Source organism: Poeciliopsis prolifica, unplaced genomic scaffold (assembly GCF_027474105.1).
Source record: "Poeciliopsis prolifica strain line A6 unplaced genomic scaffold, Auburn_PproV2 SCAFFOLD034, whole genome shotgun sequence".
NCBI classification, from domain to species: domain Eukaryota; kingdom Metazoa; phylum Chordata; class Actinopteri; order Cyprinodontiformes; family Poeciliidae; genus Poeciliopsis; species Poeciliopsis prolifica.
Window position 1 is genome coordinate 6219575 of NW_026562409.1, and position 17197 is coordinate 6236771.

Genomic DNA, 17197 nt, shown 5'->3' on the forward strand with positions numbered 1-17197 from the left:
GCTTAGCTCAACATGACTCCGGATTCTGCACCATTCTGTCTATTGAGCCTTTTTTGCACTTTCTTTGCTTCTTTGTCAAACAAGACCCCAAGATACTTAAATACCTCTTCTGGAGCAGGACCTTTTGCGTAACACAAAGAGGACACTCTACCTTTTTCTGTTTCAAGACTGAAGTCTTGGACTCATTGATTCTCCCAGCCATTTCACCCTTGGCTACAAACCAATCCGGTGAAAGCTATAGATCAGGGTTTGACAAAGGCAATAGTATGGAGATGTTTATCTTAGGATTCATTTAGGATCTTAACACCTCAACACTTTGGCTGTGCCCAGAAACTCTGTCCATAGATGTTACAAACAGAACCGAAGAAAAGAGCAATTTCAACGGGTTCTCTCCAGTTTACCTCCTGCAAAGTGAATCAAGATCTGACACCAGCCATATATGGACACTAGGTTTTGAAAAAATAAGAGACCCTAATTTAATTCCTTTTTTTTTTTTACTAATAGGCTAAATGTTTTACAAATTAAAAACTTTAAAGATCTGTAATAGTGCAGAATGATTCAGTTCAGAATTAACCAGTCTGTGCATTGTTGTGCTGATCTTTACATAGAATGGTTCTACTGTCAATAAAGACTTTTGTCTTTTCACACATAAACTGATAAATACATCATTTTAACTGGAGATGGTAAAATGCAATCCAGAGTCCATTAAAAACACATCAATAGCACTTTTATTTAATGCCAAATCAGAATAATCTCAGCATTAGCAAACCCCCAAAATGTATTTTTCCACACCTCAGAGAAACTACCACTCCCACTGACATAGAATACAAATATACAATAGAAAATGGTGTTCAGGGTGCAAATATCAAATTATTTATTTGTTTGGCCTCAGGTTACCCCCAGGCTGTTCGGCACCTGGGTACAAAGTCACATCACCCATATCAAAACCACCGCTGGTCATTCATAACAACTTGCATGCCAAACAGGTGAAAGGCTTAACTTAATTTAATTATAATGAGGTATTAAAACTTTTTTTTTTACTGTGTCTTTGCTTCAGAGAGGCAGTTTGTCAAACCAAAAACAGAAAAAAAAGAAAATCAAACACTTGAAACACTTGATACACATATGTCTAGCATAACAATCTATTTCAAAAGCTAGCAGTATTTTATATATATACATATCTATTATTTGCATAACAGATATGAGCAAACATGAAAATCACTGTTGCCGTTGAGTACGATAAAATGACAAAAGAGCAAATGAGGTGTCAGACTGTAATCACCTCAGTAAAGTCTCATTACAGTGTCCTTTTGATTAGACTCATTCTTCAACATTGTTTCCTTCTCATTCTTTACTTGTCCTCTGGACGCCTTTATTCACTTCCAACCTTCTTTAGATGCTCTGGTTCCACCCTGACCAGCCGAGAGTCCTCAGTTATTTCTACCAGACCCCGCATCTCTGGGCCATCTACATTCACCAGCTCTCCTTCCTCTACCTCCCCATGCATACCCAGCCCGTTCTCTCCCTCTGGTTGTGCCTCTCCTTCTGTCACCTCAACCATCTCTGTGTTTTGCACCACCTCCTCCTCCCCTTCCCGGATCTTCTTCACATGGAAGGTAAAGGGGGGAACGTGGTAAACGGTTGTCTTGGAGCGAGCATACTCTGTGTGTTCAGGAGTGAGGGATTTCTTGAACTTATCTTTGGAGCTTTTCATCTTTGCCCTCCGCTCCTGGTTGGGGGTCATGCGGGTTCCAAGTTTGTTGATCTTTTTCTCGAGGTTGTGCTTCGTCTTCTCAAGATTGTCACGGGTTTTCTGCCTCGTCTTCTCTAGGTTCTCACGGGTCCTTTGCTTGGTCTTTTCCAAGTTTTCCTTGGTCTTTATTTTGGTTTTCTCCATTTTTTCTTTGGAGAAGGCCTTCTTTATGTTGTCTACTTGCTGCTTGGTGGTGCGTTGGAGACGCTTTGTACGAGACTCTTCGATAATTTCTTCAACCTCAATTTCTTCATCAGAATTGAGATTTTCTTTAACTCCTTCTTGTCCATCCTCAGGTACTTGCTCTTGGCCGTCCACTGCTTTGCTTTCAGCTGTCTCTGCTGTCCTGGGCTTGGATTCCTTTGGTGTCTTCACTTGGTCCTGACAGTAAAAAAGGAAGGAAGAAGAAAAAAAGGAACTATTAAATTGTTGAACATGAGTGTGAATTTAATCAGATTGCAACATGATAACTACTTTTTTTGAAACAATACAACGATGGTATTTGATTTATTCTGCAATGAAAGCTATCTGCTTCAGAAAAACAAACAAACATCCCCCCACCCCCCTCTATGTCCCTGATGAACCAAAACTGAGATGGAAAATGTGAGCATGATAGCTTGCAGAGTGACGCATTATCTTAATATGCAAGGCAAAGCTGCAGCTGGTGCAGAACGCCACCTAGTGGTGTAAAATGAACATCTCTAATAAAATTTGCATAGGTTTCAACCCATCCATCCATCCATTTTCTGGTCACCGTTCTCCCTAACGGGGTCGGGAGGTGCTGGTGCCTATCTCCAGCTGCGTTCCGGGCGAGATAGGTTTCAACCCAATTAGCATAATTTGTACTGTGTGACCTATATATTAAATATTACTTAACTTTTGAGTTAAGTAAAATTTAACTCCAGAGCATATTTTCTACTACTGTAATCAACCTGAAATGAAAGCCAAGAGCATCTTGCATCAAACCACATTACTTCCTGTCATTTGGTATCATTTTTGTTTCGAACCCTAAACCAAGTCTTTTGATAGACACATTTTAGGAAAGGTGAATGACAGAAATCCTAAATAAATTTTATAGCCAAAAGAAAAAAACAAACAAAAAAACAAACTCTTGAACCATTTGCATTTACATGCAAACTATTAATATTTTGTAATTCAAAGACTATTTTGATTTCATCACATCACCTTATAATGTATGGAGTTTTACTTAAAACCTGTAGCATAGAAGCACAGCAGATTCACACTTGGTTGAATAAGTCTTCATATGCAAATGATGGAAAAACTAACAGAGACTGCTTTGTGTTGAGTGTAGAAAGTAAGCATTTAGTGAAGAGAGATGAACAGATTCAGAAACCCCCACCTTGTTTTTCTTTTAACCACGACAACGAGAGTGAAAAAGAAAGTTTATCTTTTTATTCATAAACTGTTATGCCAGTAGCCTTGAGGACACAAAGAAATAAACAGGTGCTGAATAGGTGACAGGTAGACTATGACCTTTTTGTTTAATTTTTATGTTACTGAAAATAAGTTTTGAAATAAGTATCTTACAGTGTTATTTGATCTTAATTTAAAAAAATTTCATTATTAACTTGCGGTGAATAGTAAAAGCTCAACTACAACCAGTTTTCCCTCAACAGAGTATGGTCATATTTTGGCATAATGTATCCTGTAACATGATGCCAAAGACAGACAACTATTTTTACTTGTCACCCGTACAGTTGAAACAGAAGTAAAGCACTAATTGGTAACAAATTAGTTTATGTTTGTTTATGTTCTTTGCCGTAATGTTACTTCCTTAGCAATTGTCTTAAAATATACAGTTCATGACAGCGCTGATGTCTTATTTATCATTATCATAAATGTAAACAGACTAAATGTATTCTGACAAAAAAGATGTTTATTTGTGAAGGTCCTCTATACGATAGAAATATCTTTCAATCCCTTATTTTGATAGCAGGAATAAATTGTGGCAGTTAAACTCAAGCACACAGAAGAGAACAACTGACAAATATAAGATATGGCTGCTCAGCAACTCATTAATGATGTTGCTTCTAGTGATAGAGAAATATAATATGCCTTATGTTAGACTTGTAAAAGAGAAGCACCTATCAGAATGTTCTACACTGTTTAAATGTGCACAACCAGAAAACATACATTGCCTCCGTATCTGGTGGCGTATATATGGTGGCACTGGCAGACCCGCTGTGTGTGCGTTTATTTTGAGCTGCCCTTTTCTGCTTTCTGGATTCCATCTGCCCTCCTTTGGCCATCAGCCACTGCATAGCTCGGCCCTACAGACAGCCCACCCCTCACCCAGCTGAACAACACCATCCCCTGCAGTACAGCAACAGATAAACACAGCATGCTGCAACCATAGTAACCACCTCATCATGCAGGCCATGCTGGCTGCTGAACATTGAGTGGAGCTGCATAAATAGCACATCATTTTATCTATATCTATATCTATATAAATAGCCTATCTATATAAATATAAATATATTTATATTTACTCCTGTCATGTTAGCAAATTTGCTGGATGTTAAATATTCCCACTAATCATTTCAATAAACAATCATTTTGTTGCTTTGAGAGCATTTTATTGATAATAACATAGTAGTGCAAATTTACGCTCTCTTTGACCAGTAAATTTGGGATGCAACACTGGAACAGAAATCATAAAAAATATGGATATATAATGGATGTATTTGTGAACAACACTGAGTAACGATGTTGCTGAAATGAGACAGGCATCTCTCAAAAGTGACTAAAACATATTTGTTTACAGATAGATATAAAATAAATATGTAAGAAGTTTGAAGCTCAAAGGAATGTGGGTAGAAAACGTTCCTGTTTACAGTCCATTGAACTCTAAGGAAATCGTGATGACAGCAGTGAACCCTGTTTGGGTTTCCAGCCCTGATAAGAAAACACAAGACTGAGAGCCTCTGTTTGAATATGTTAAATCCATTAGCGTCCCCATGTTACCTTCCACACGCCACAGATTTACTACTTCACAGCAGCGGAAAAGTTTGCCCGCTGTGTGAATGTCTTCACTGACAGGTGCCAAGGGAGCGGGGACTAAGAATCTTCTGTTAAATAACATAAACCTCCCTTGTTGATGGCTCTTTCCAAGAAGAGTAACTAAGAGGTCCACATGGAAAAGTTTCTCCTAAGCACCCTGTTTTTGAATGTTTAAATACACTGTGAAGAGTAAAACAGGTAGGCTTTAAAACAAAATTAAATGATTCAGGAATAGAAAATAGGTTTGGAGACATAAAAAGATGCTTTTTGAAGCAGACTGGCCACCACTCTGAGATGAGATCTCTCCTTTTGGGGGAAATGTTAATTTTGTAAATATTTAAGGAAAGCTCTTACAAGCAAAACATTGTCATACCTTCTCATGACAACCAAAGGCAGTTTTATTTCCTGTGCCAGATGGGTAAAATTCTGTCAGCTAAAGGCTTAATATGATACATTATCACCATGGACAACAATGGAGATGGTACCATAAACTGCTGGCTTCTTTCTGACTCCTTTACCAAGATTATTTATCAAGATGTTGTTGTGAATACCTACACTAATCTGAGAAATATTTAAACAAGTTAACTAAAAATATCCTTAATTGACATAAGCCTAATTCAAACAACTACTAAAAGAAAATTATAGAAAAATATCTTAAAACTGTTATATTAGTGGTATTTATAGTTAGATTCAGCTCTCACTCCCTGCCAATGTCAACCTTTTAATACTTTCCAGTTTGCATCATAAATAAATTTAAAAAAAAACTATATCAAGCTAAATTAAAATTGAAGGTACAAGTGTCGGAAAATATCAGACTCACTGTTTAGATAAGTCTGCACACTGTTAACAGATGCTCTTAATCCACCTACATCCATGCAACCATTTAACAGGCTGGAAGATAAACAGACACACACACTATTCCTTTAGAGGCAATGTGATGAAAGGCCTCTTCAATGAGTCACAGGAGCAGCTGTCTTACCCTGTCCACTCCTTGCAGCTGTGCTGCTAGCATTCACAGTGAGTGATGTCTCTGACCAATATGTCGCTTTAGAGTGGGAGAAGGCCAAGGGAAAGATTGACATGGGTTGGAGGTTTGCGTGTTACATCTCTGCATAAACCTGCATCAGGATGCTTAGACGTCCTGAGACTGCTTGCAGGCTATAATAAAACCACTAATGTACTCTGGTCATCAATTCTAAAGCTTCCTACATTGTCCAAAATAAACCTCAGACAATTCCTAGGGGACTGGATACCCGCCTACTACTGCTTTAGGTATTTCGAAGGTGAGTCAGATGACTTATAGCAAAATGCAAATTCTAGGGCATGAAGTTTTTGAGATATAATTAGAATCCCCAGTGCCACTGGCGCTGGACGAAACCACAGCTTATATATACAGATTCATTCAAAGTGAGAGGTTTTATATACCAGAAAGTCAGCATCAAATGGAGTTCTTTGATTTCTATAGCTCAGACTTTCCACAGCTCTTGACTCTGAAACCACTGAAATCTCAGCATGGTTATTCACACTCTATGGTGTGAAATTGAGTTTTCCATTCCTGTGTCAATGTGAGCTGCCAAGAACTCTGGAAACAGTATGTGAAGGTATTATATAATGGCTTCATTCTCTTCAATAGCACAATCTGTACTGACAAAGTGGTACATTAAGTAGTCTTTTTAATTATATTTTTTTCAGTCTTACTTCAACTCAGTTTTTATGTTTGTATTCCCTATAAACTAGCTCACCTAAGATTAAAAAAGAGTTGTGATAAATATGCATATTCTAGAAATATATAATTTAAATCATTTTCATTTACATAAAAAGAATGTAAAATATCATTTATGTGGTTGTATCATTTTCTCTTTTTATGCATAACTTAATAAAGAGGGAGTGTAAATGTTTTCTGTGGTCTTAAGCCAAAGCCCTACTTCGGAAAGTTATTTTCACCCATTGAAAATCTTGCCCTCAAGGCTCTGAATCAAGCCATTGTCAATGTGTGTGAAGGAGCTGGAGCACTTTCAGTGGAAAAGCTGAAATATCTACTATGACTCATAGATTTCCACTGTCAGCAAAAAAATCTGTGTTGAAATTGAATGAAGTTGAGAGCATTTCGCTTACAACAGAGTCCTGTTTCGTAATTTTTGAAAGTAACAGTTCAGTCTTAACCTGTGTACATGCATGAGTACATGTGCTTACTGGCATACATATCAGTGTTTGTGTGCAGGGAAAACATTTCTCTAACATCATATTGTAGGTTTGTAACATAGGAACGTATTTGATTTGTTTTACTTGAACATAAAAGAGAAACATGTCACTGTTGCTAAATAATTCAAAGGTTAATTCTAACCCAGCTTAAAAATTGTTGCTCCCATCAAACCTAACATGGCTATTATTTATATTAGTAATAGATTAATCTTCCAAAAACATTTGAGAGCATGCAAAACCTAATGCCAAGGCTACTATAAATCTCCCGATGTACTCACAAGCACAGAGCAAAAGATTTACATGTCACACAAGCATTGGAATAAACCACATAGATGAATCTGACTTTGAATGCTCACCAAAAACATATTGCTTTCATTACCAAATTGTTAATTTATAGCAATTAAACTGATTTTTATTAGAAAAGTTGTTGCTAGGTCATCTAAAGTTTTGCTTTTGCTGAAGTTTTTTCTGGTTCTGTTTCACTTATTATACTTATGAAGATGAAAAAAATAATCTATGGCTCTAAGAAAATTTCGGTATAACAGAAACAAAATTACTGAGATCTATATGTATAGAAATATGTCAGAAAGCAATTTCAAAGTCACTCCAAGAACATTTCAACAACTCTTTAAGGTCCAGACTACAAATCTGCCAGAGAGTCTTTGTCCATTACTGCTCAAAAACACTTCACTTAAATTTAGGGATTAATTATGTTTTTTAAATTATTATTATTTATTTATTTAGTTTTACAGAAAGTGAGGCTGATTTTGGTGATATATACATTAAATTTGTGTGGCATTTTTACTTTACGCAGGTCATCTGTGATATTAAAATTTGTTTGATAATCTGACACATTTCAGCACAACAAAAAGAGCAAAATTTGAAACAAGACTTTTTTTTAACACACTGAATGTATAATATATTTTTTTTCAATGAACATGTTCAATATCAATTTTTTTGTCTTTTTTTTTCCAAATCAATATCCAGAACCATTTTCTTGGGCAATGATCATTGTAAATCAATTTAATTATTGACCAAGATAGCTTTTTTCATCTTCCTCTGTTAGCTAATATAAACATTTCTAAAATAAATATATATGGTGTCAGTTTAGATGTTATTCAACTCAAAGGCTGGATTAAATAATAAACATAACTTGCAAATAACTTTTATTGAGGAAGTAATATTCAAAATTGGTACAAAGTCAAAACATTTAGCTGGTGTTATACTCTGATTATGTTCTCATTCATATAGGGACAATGTGCCGAATAAGCTTGGAGAGTATCAGGAGCATTGCCCAGAGTTGGAAAGTGGTATGAGGACACATATTTGTTCGCTGGCCAAGTAGCTGGATGACAGCTACAACTGTTCAAACTAGATGTTGACCTGATCCGTCTTCCAGTTGGTACATCCTGTTTGCTGCCACGGGATGTGGGATGGGCATGTGTGGAGAAATAAGAAGGAATTTAAATTTACCAGGAGTAACTTCAGACCTCCTTCTGGTATTGTTTAAAACATTGTTAATTATTTTTGGCTAGGTATATTTTGCTGATGAAATTAATATGTTATATCAGTAAAATTGAAGACCCAATTTGGGATGGAGCCATGTCATAAAGCAGCATTATTTGTTTGTTTTTGCATTATTTTCATTGCACAATTTATCACAGTACAATACACAAATGCTATGTTACAGATTTGGTTTGTATGGTAATAGTGTTGGTCAGTTGGTTGCAACTTCCAATGAGGAGAAGGATCCAGAAACCCATCAAATACATTTCAGGGCGGATAAAGTAAGATGACATAAAACTTCAGGAACTGTTTTCTCAAAAACAAGACTTCAGCCACATTTGTGGAATATGCTTAAAAGTTAGGTTTATTTCTCTCTGTATGTTCTACAACTAAATGAATTGAATAGGATGAAATAACATTACCAGTAAATCCATTTGCACCAACATCCCCTTTTACAGAGGCAAACGACTAAAAAGACCTTACAGGCAGCACTTTCAGCTAGTTTATCAAATTACACTTGTTTTGTTGCGCTGTATGGTCCATAGGCCTGACTGACAGGTAAGTGTTTGAAATGTTCCACATCTCTGCTTACTCAGATTTGTTATTTTTGCTTTGGAAAAGGAAAGAGAACAGAAAAACAATGCAGTGGCAAATGAGGTTTGCTTCAGAGGGACATTGATGGAACAGCTTTTAGAGAAAAAAAACAATGGTCTGCATTTTTAAAATATGAAAGAATTCCACAAAAAAGGAGGGGAAAGGGCTGTTTTTACTTCAGAGTGAACTCATTTCCTCTTTGTTATCAACAAAATATACATGTGATAAAAGAAAAAAGGGAACCCCCGAAACAGTAACCTGCATTTAAATGAGCCAAAAGAAACAACACTCAGGCTCCATGATGTCGCTTTCCGCTCTCTGCTAAAATAAGAGATAACACTGGAACACAAACATAACAGATATTATCTTCATAGTATTAGGATAGTGCTATATAAATATATGTGTTTGGAAAACACATATATTTCTTACTTAAAATTAAATGAAATGGATTAAAACATAATTTAAGTATAAACATACATTTATTTTGAAGTTAATCTGCATACATGCAGCATTATTTAGAATTACCATAAACAACCAGAGTACTCAAGAAAGTATTCCAGCTCAGATAAAGTTCTGATGACAGAAACTATTGTTTCCATGTTCAGTAATGCAATGTTGGAGAGAATGGCTCTTTATATAATTTTCCTAAAATTAATTTTAGGAAAATTATTTTCTTTTCTATAGGTGTTCCAATACAAAAGATATGTGTTCCAACAAGATCAAATCTTTATCAAAAATGGTATAAAACTAAGTATTTTTCTATCATTGTATATACCTTTTTCTTGTTTTACATTTTAGCTTTAAATAGACTTGATTGTCTTTCAGTTTAACTGTGCAAAGCAAATGTAAAAAACAACAACAAAAACAACAGGTGAAGTTCTGAAATAAATCATCTGCTGTACATCACTAAAACTGGAGGTGTTTACATTTTGGGTATTTATCGTACAACTTTGAGTTCAACTTAAAAATGAATGAACATGGGAAACAATTGTTTTTGAGTCTTAGTGCAATCTCTCCATAGACAGAAAATGGAGACAGGGAGTGTGCGCAAAGGGCTGTGGGTAATACTGGAAGAGCTATGCTGTTAGTTCTGGATTAGACATCTGATTGGAATTAAAATAGGCCATCTCAATTGTGGGAGCGATAAGGGGGAGTGGCGTCTGAAATGGGGGTGCGGAGATGCCAACAGAATGAATCAGAGCTCTATCTTTGTGCTGCTTGTTGACTTCCTTTCACTGAAGTTACTTGGTTTTACTTGGTATGACTTGATAGGTAATTGAAAACACTTCATTGTAGAGGTGCTGACATGCAGACCATGCAGGAAAACAACAATTTAGTAAAGAGGCCAAAGGGCTTCCCATGGTTGGAATTCTACGTCTGGAGTAAGAGAAACTATGCTGTTACAGAGATGGGCACGTTGAAAATCTATTACAGAGAAGTGAGCAGTGGTCTACAGGGAGCACTCTCTCTGGCTGTGAGTGGAGCTCTGCATAGAGTTGATAGAGTAGTCTGTAACTGAGAAGTTCTCTAACCCCCTGATAGAATGACCACATAGCTAACGCTGTTTTTGAGGAGCATCCAAACACACCCTGATTCCAGACGCAGGAATATCATATCACCATGTCACAGACTGGTAGATTATATTGCATAAACTAGATGAAGACACATGTAGAGTTTCATGAAATTGATTCATACAAGTTTTTGGTCATACTCAGTGAGTCATTAAAGTTTAAATTGCAAAAATTTTTTAAATCATCACTTTTTTTTTGCATGAGACCATATATTTGTGTCTGATTCCTGCCATGTCAGAGACTAAATACTGCCAATACACATCTTTCTAACTTTAGCACTAATGAAACTCAATTTAGCCCAATTCAGTTACAAACACTTTAACAATACTAAAGAAAACCCAAATGGAAAAAGTAAAAACTGAGTTTCTTCAAAAACAAGATTTCAATCTGTTGAGATTTTTTGCAAACTCACTGCAAAAAAGTGAGTCTGAAAAACAGACTCACTTATAAAGTGTATAATCTGGATTAGGCAACATCAGAAGAGACTAAATTCTCAATTTAGAGATGACAAAGCATCTTGCTGAAATCACTAAAGGATCTAATGTCCCACAAGAAGCAAAGGTTGCTCTGCTCTTTTTATTTATGCCACCACCGTACCTTCTTCACCCATAATAGAAATCTTTGTTTTGTTCACATTCTGGATGAAATGATTGCTCCCACATACTTCCACAAAGTGATCCTTCGGTTTGTCATTATAATCTGCAAACTGTAAAGTCATTCAAATATTTCTGAATGATACATCTTAAATTTGTACTGGAAGTCTAAGGTTTACACTGTTGAAGCAAATGGTGAGAGTACAGTTTCCTGTGGTACTCCTAGTCAGACGGACACACCCTTCAGGGTCACAAACTATGGTTGGTTTGCTACAGTTCAAATCTAAAAATAAGTGGTTAGTACTATTGATTATCAGCAAGAAGGTCTCAGACTCAAATCTTAGCCTGGGGCTTTTTCTGGTTGAAGTTCTCTTTTTGTAAATATGGGTTTTCGGCTGTTATGCTATCCTTTTCCAACAGTGGAGTTTAAAATTAGACTAACTTTTTCATATTTAATGATCACTTTATATGGTGGTAAAATAAGTACAAAACAAATGAATGAGTGGGTCTTTCTTGGCATATCAGCCACTCCAAGCATTCGGCATGCCAAAATGGACTACATCTTTATCACTAAAGACAAGGATAGATTAGAACATTAATTACATTTATTTTTTTGAAGTCCTTGCTTCAAAATTTGAGTATGGCTTACAAAATTATTGTGGCAGATGAATATCATATATATATATATTTGGTATATCTGAGCTGCAACAGTCAGGACACTGAATTTCTTTTAAAAAAAATGAAAATTTTGAAACAGCCAGACCAAATCCCATGCAACAACTTTAAAAGCAATGCTATTTTTGCTCCAGAAATGTATCATTTACCAACAATTTCACACTAAACAAGTATCTACATGCAGATAATTACCATAAGTGGAATTTTAAATGAAGAGAAAACATGACTTCATAAATAACACTGTGAACAAAGTGAAGAATATCTATGTTATGTCCAGTCTAAATATTTAAAAGCCTGTTTTCTGTTCTGGGTTTAAATGTTGACAGTGACTAATCCTGGGAGGTTGAATGTCAGTTGTAATATTTGTGGCAAGAATGCTGGGACTACATTAATAACCTCAGTCAAAAAGCAGAAGCAGCTTCTGCTGTTGCCTGGGCAGATTTCATCCACAGACAACTTAAGCTGGGTGACAGATAAAAGGTTTCAGACATTTTAGCTGATTTGAAGGACAAGCTCACTGCAAGGTTCTTCCTTCTGACCGATTCTCTAATTTTGATCAGCTGCAATGAGTTCATGTTTAAATTCCTTATTCACTGTCAACCAAAAGACTTGCACATGAATTCTTATTGTAACCTTTGCTGACATAATTACAATATCCTTTTTATTTGAGTTTCTTTTTTGCCTCTCATGAAATAGAAACTTGGTCTTATAAATGAGATACATGAAATGAGGGGAAAAAATTAATAATTTTGAATGACATACACTTTAACACGATTCACAGTCTTGTCATTAATAAAATGGTCATAGGGAAAATATGCAAGAAGAACATGAAGTAAAGACTCCATTGACTCACTGTGTTGGCTGCTACCAGCAGTGCCCTGATGACGGTGTAAATGTGATTCATGCTGAGGGGAAAACCTTGCACTGCTATGCATTGAGGACACCCACAATGCAAAGAATGTTTAAAAGTCTCTTATGTATAGTGATATGCAATTTGCATGAGGTAATTATGTCTTCATTGCTAAGCCCTGTTGTTGCCTGGCAATGCTGCGGCCCATCGGGTTTAAATATAAATCTTCCATCCCAGGTTTCCCAACCCGGAAACTCTCAACTGTGAAGCTATTCTCGGAGAGCACATCCAGCAGTGTGACACAACATAAGAATACAGCACCTGCACTCAACTTAACAAAGAAAAGCATGACATCTTGTAGCACACAGCAAAATATTTCACTTATTTTACTGAAATCTGAGCAAGAACGAATTTGACGTTGTAGGTGAAACCCAACGCGCACACATAGATAGTGGCAAAGCAATTCCATGGAGTCTTGCCTTAACCTCTGCACGCTGTACTTCAACCCTTACATTAGTCTTACTGTATTTCTACTTCTAAGCCTCTCCCTTTCTAGCACATCAACACGCAAACAGAGAAAGTGGAAAGTGGTGAAAACTGGCTGAGAGCCAGTGCTGATTTGCATTGCTGCCAATATGTGACCTATCTATCACTTGGTCATATAAACTGGACACAGTACAGTCATTATTTTGATTAAAAAAAGTAGCCAGGGGCAACCACTGCAACATAACTGAAAGGCTTACAGTGGCTTCTCCAAAACAGCAGGAGGCACCTGCTTTACTGAGTAATTTATTGGGGTGAAGTGCCTATGACTGGATTTCTGCTGGATGCCAACAGTGTAACATGCTCTTGCGGTGCAAAGAGTCTATGCCTGCCAATATAGATCCCCTAGTAAGCTCCACACATGTGAGACTAGTCACCATAAGATCCCTCGCTGCAGATGTATTTGAGATTAACTCATCGTTTTTCCAGCAAGTGAAGCATCTGAGTTTATATTGGGAATTACTGCTGTACATTCAAGTTATTTTTTTTTATTTTTATTTTTTACAGAGTAGCTTCAACATGTTTTAGACATGACGGCATGTCAAACTAAAAAAAGAACTGCTCACTGAGGTAGCTCTAGTCCTTTGACTAGTGCAACTGACACTTTTTATTTTCTTGCTTTGATATATTTTTTTTTTCTGGTCCACATGTTCAGGGTATTTCTAGTTTGAAGCTACTTCTTCTTCTGTTTTGTACCTTTAAAACTGAGCCTGCCTGTGCTTACATTGGTCCGACCATTAACTCAAGTACAGTATTATACGCCTTAAATTTTAGCTTTGTCTTAAGTCATCATCAAGATAAAAAAATGAAACATATTTTCACCTTTCATTTCTTTCAAACACCACTCTGTTCTCAGTAGTGGGGCGTTGGTTCCGTCTCAAATAGCTCTACATGCCAGTATTTATAGGGCTTATATTTTCATTTACAACCAGGAGTCTTTATATAGATTTTATTGGGCGATCACGTATGCCTGTGGAATGGAAGAAATTGCTACCTGCCCCAAGTTTTCCATGAAAGTCACAGGTTCTAGTCTGAACAGAAGGTGCACAGAAGCTTTTGAGGACAGGAGAGCTTTTGTTGAATACTTTGTAAACATCACAGCCTTTCTGAAGTTTTCGGAATGAGTGATTCTGAGATATATGTCAATTTTGCTATTCTCTCTGCAGAGATGAGGTTAGTAGATTGCTGCGACAGCCTTTCAGGTGAATTTCACACATCTTTACCAAACCTCCCTTCAGGATGTGGGGAATGCAACACACCAAGTAGTAGATTAGCACATTACTGTGAAGCTTTACTTATGTCAATAGCGATTTCAATATATTCATTTGAATCTGTTATGACTAAAGGTATGCTATAAAATTATTTAAAAAAAACATCTCTTCCACATTTCACCTGGTAAATGAGGACTTTGAAGTTCCGTCTCTTGAGCAGCTCGTGCTCGTTGCTCTCCAGCTTCTTGATCTGGCCCGCCTGCTTTTCCAGGTTACTGCGGACCGTCTTGACGTTGACGCTGACTTTGCGCACCTTGTCCAACATTTTATTGACTGTCTTGGCAGTGTCGACGTGGTTCTTGGACAGCTTCGCCAGCTCCCCTTGGATGGTTGACACAGACTTCTCCATGGCCTCCTGCCGAGCCTCGAGTCCATTCTGGGTCTGCTGGATCTTGTCTACCACCCCTATGATCTTGTCAAGCAGAGACAGAACCATGACCCCATTCATCTGAGCTTCACTCTTGCCTCCAGCATCCAGCACCAGGTCCACTTCTTCAGCTGGGTCATCGTCATCTTCTGCTGGCTCTGTCGCAGCACTAACAAGAGCAACCTCTTCATCATCATAGGGTACATCAGCATGGGGTACATGTTCCTTTTTGACTCCTGTGTCTGCCATACCTATGAACTAAATATACTACCTCTTTACCAAAATAAGCTATTCAGATAAGCCCTTGTCTGTTTTTCTTTCTTTTAGACAACTTCCTAACCTACTTTTTTACCTCTTTAGATTCCTTTCAGTCAATCCTCTCTACCTCTCTCTGCCTTTGCTCTGGGATGCCAGCCAGCCAAGGGGAGTGGGGTCTCTCACAGCTGAAGCATGTGTGCCCTGACTCAAATGCCTCTGCTCACTGCAAAACCACCCAGCCAAACATTTCCCTTCATGCACCCAGCCTCCACCCAGTGCCAGCCTGCTGCTGCAGCTCCACCCATTTCTGTGCCGAAGCAGAATGTCTGCAGACCCCCTCCTCTTAGTGGCATAACACTCCCAAATAAAACGGCAAGGTGAGGCTCTCTAATGGAAACATTACAGAAAATATCTAGAACATGCCAGCTTGATGAAGCTCCAAAAGCAACAGCTGTTCATCTGTCTATCTGTCTGTCTATTATTTTAAACTGGGTTCAGTTTACTTCAATGTTTGTGTACACTTTAAATAAAATAGTGTGTTTGGTGTTATTAACATCATGGTTTTGGCATATTATTTTGAGATCAAGAGCTGGATAAAACATATCTGCAAATAAATATCTCATAAAATGGCTTGTTGTGAGCTTACAGTAACATTTAGCGCATTCACAGTTTTCCTCAGTTGTCTTGGTACATTTCTCAAATCATTTTTGACATTTTCCAAATGATAATTGCATTTCTGAAAACAGTTCATACAAACAGCAAAACACTGTTGATTACCTTCAAAACTCAGTTTCTTTCTCCAAATCCTTAGTTCATCTCTCAAAATTAAATAGCTTGTCAGTGCCTCAGAATGACAAATTCTTGTTTCATTGTGTATGAATGAGACGGTTTGATTGTTAGATGTTTTGAATGTTGTGGAGGGTGCAGCAATTCAACAGACACTTATATAATACACTTTGATCAACATGAAATAAGCAATTAAAAATTTAGAAAAAAGCAGAGAATTGTACATAATCACTTGATGTGCAAAAAGATGTGTAACTTGTTCAAAAGAATATGAAATTGCTTTTTTGATGAGCACAAGTGACAGAACGATTTGATGATTGAACGTGTGTTTTGAGAATTTCAAGTCTGCTTTGAGAAATGCCCCAAAGCATCTGAGAGCAACTGCATTGTTGTTTTGTGATCATGAATCATACAAGTAAAAAACATCTGCAAATATGTCTCAGACAAAATAATTGATGAGCTTGATACAGTAACATCAATTGTGCAACTGTTGCTTTAAACAACAATAGTCATACATTATTTTTACAAACAGGAATGTCAGTTGCTTCGTGTATTTAATAAAATGATTACAACTTTTTTTTTCTAGAAGTATGGGCTCTTCGATGCCACATAGGGGTCAAAATATACTTCCGTCAAATGTAAGTTAGTGACCAAGAAGAACATTGTGAATTCCGGAAAATATTTTCAAAATAAGGGAAACTAACTTAACTGACAATTATTTGTAAATTAAATTCGCCGTCATGTCAGTGACATTATATGGTTTTAAATGTTAGCAATAAATCCAATGCAGTATTTAAACTTTTGAACTTTTGGATATGAGAAAGAAGTTTAAAGATGCTGTGTTTGAAGTTTTACGAAAGTTTTGGAGGTCACAGTCATATAGTAGGGAAATCGGTATTATAGTCAAGACCTCCCAATTTATAGCTGAAACATTCAAAACACGTAAATATTTAAATATAAGGTAGAAAATATTAAAGCTGTTCACTAGAGAGTAGTATAGAGAGATGTTAAAGCCCTTGAGGTTTTTTGTTTTGTTTTTCATATTTTTTGCAGCACCACAATTGTAGATGTTTGTATTGTGATTGGCCAAAGAAAATACTGCAATTATAACGCAGAAGTTGCTCCATGTTCTTTTTTTCGACCCAAAGGATGTCTTTGTGATAAACTACTCAAAACAAAATGTGCGACACCGTAATTTTCCGTAAGG

General features: G+C 36.7%; 1 protein-coding gene across 1 annotated transcript; it reads right to left on the bottom strand.

Moving 5' to 3' along the window:
* Positions 1 to 705: 705 nt before the first annotated feature.
* On the bottom strand, positions 706 to 15452 carry cavin1a (caveolae associated protein 1a). Its single transcript, XM_055052229.1, has 2 exons — positions 14701 to 15452; positions 706 to 2134 (listed from the first exon to the last, which is right to left on the bottom strand). Exons 1-2 carry the CDS (start codon positions 15193 to 15195, stop codon positions 1373 to 1375), a joined length of 1257 nt encoding a protein of 418 aa, XP_054908204.1. The 5' UTR covers positions 15196 to 15452; the 3' UTR covers positions 706 to 1372.
* Positions 15453 to 17197: the final 1745 nt, after the last annotated feature.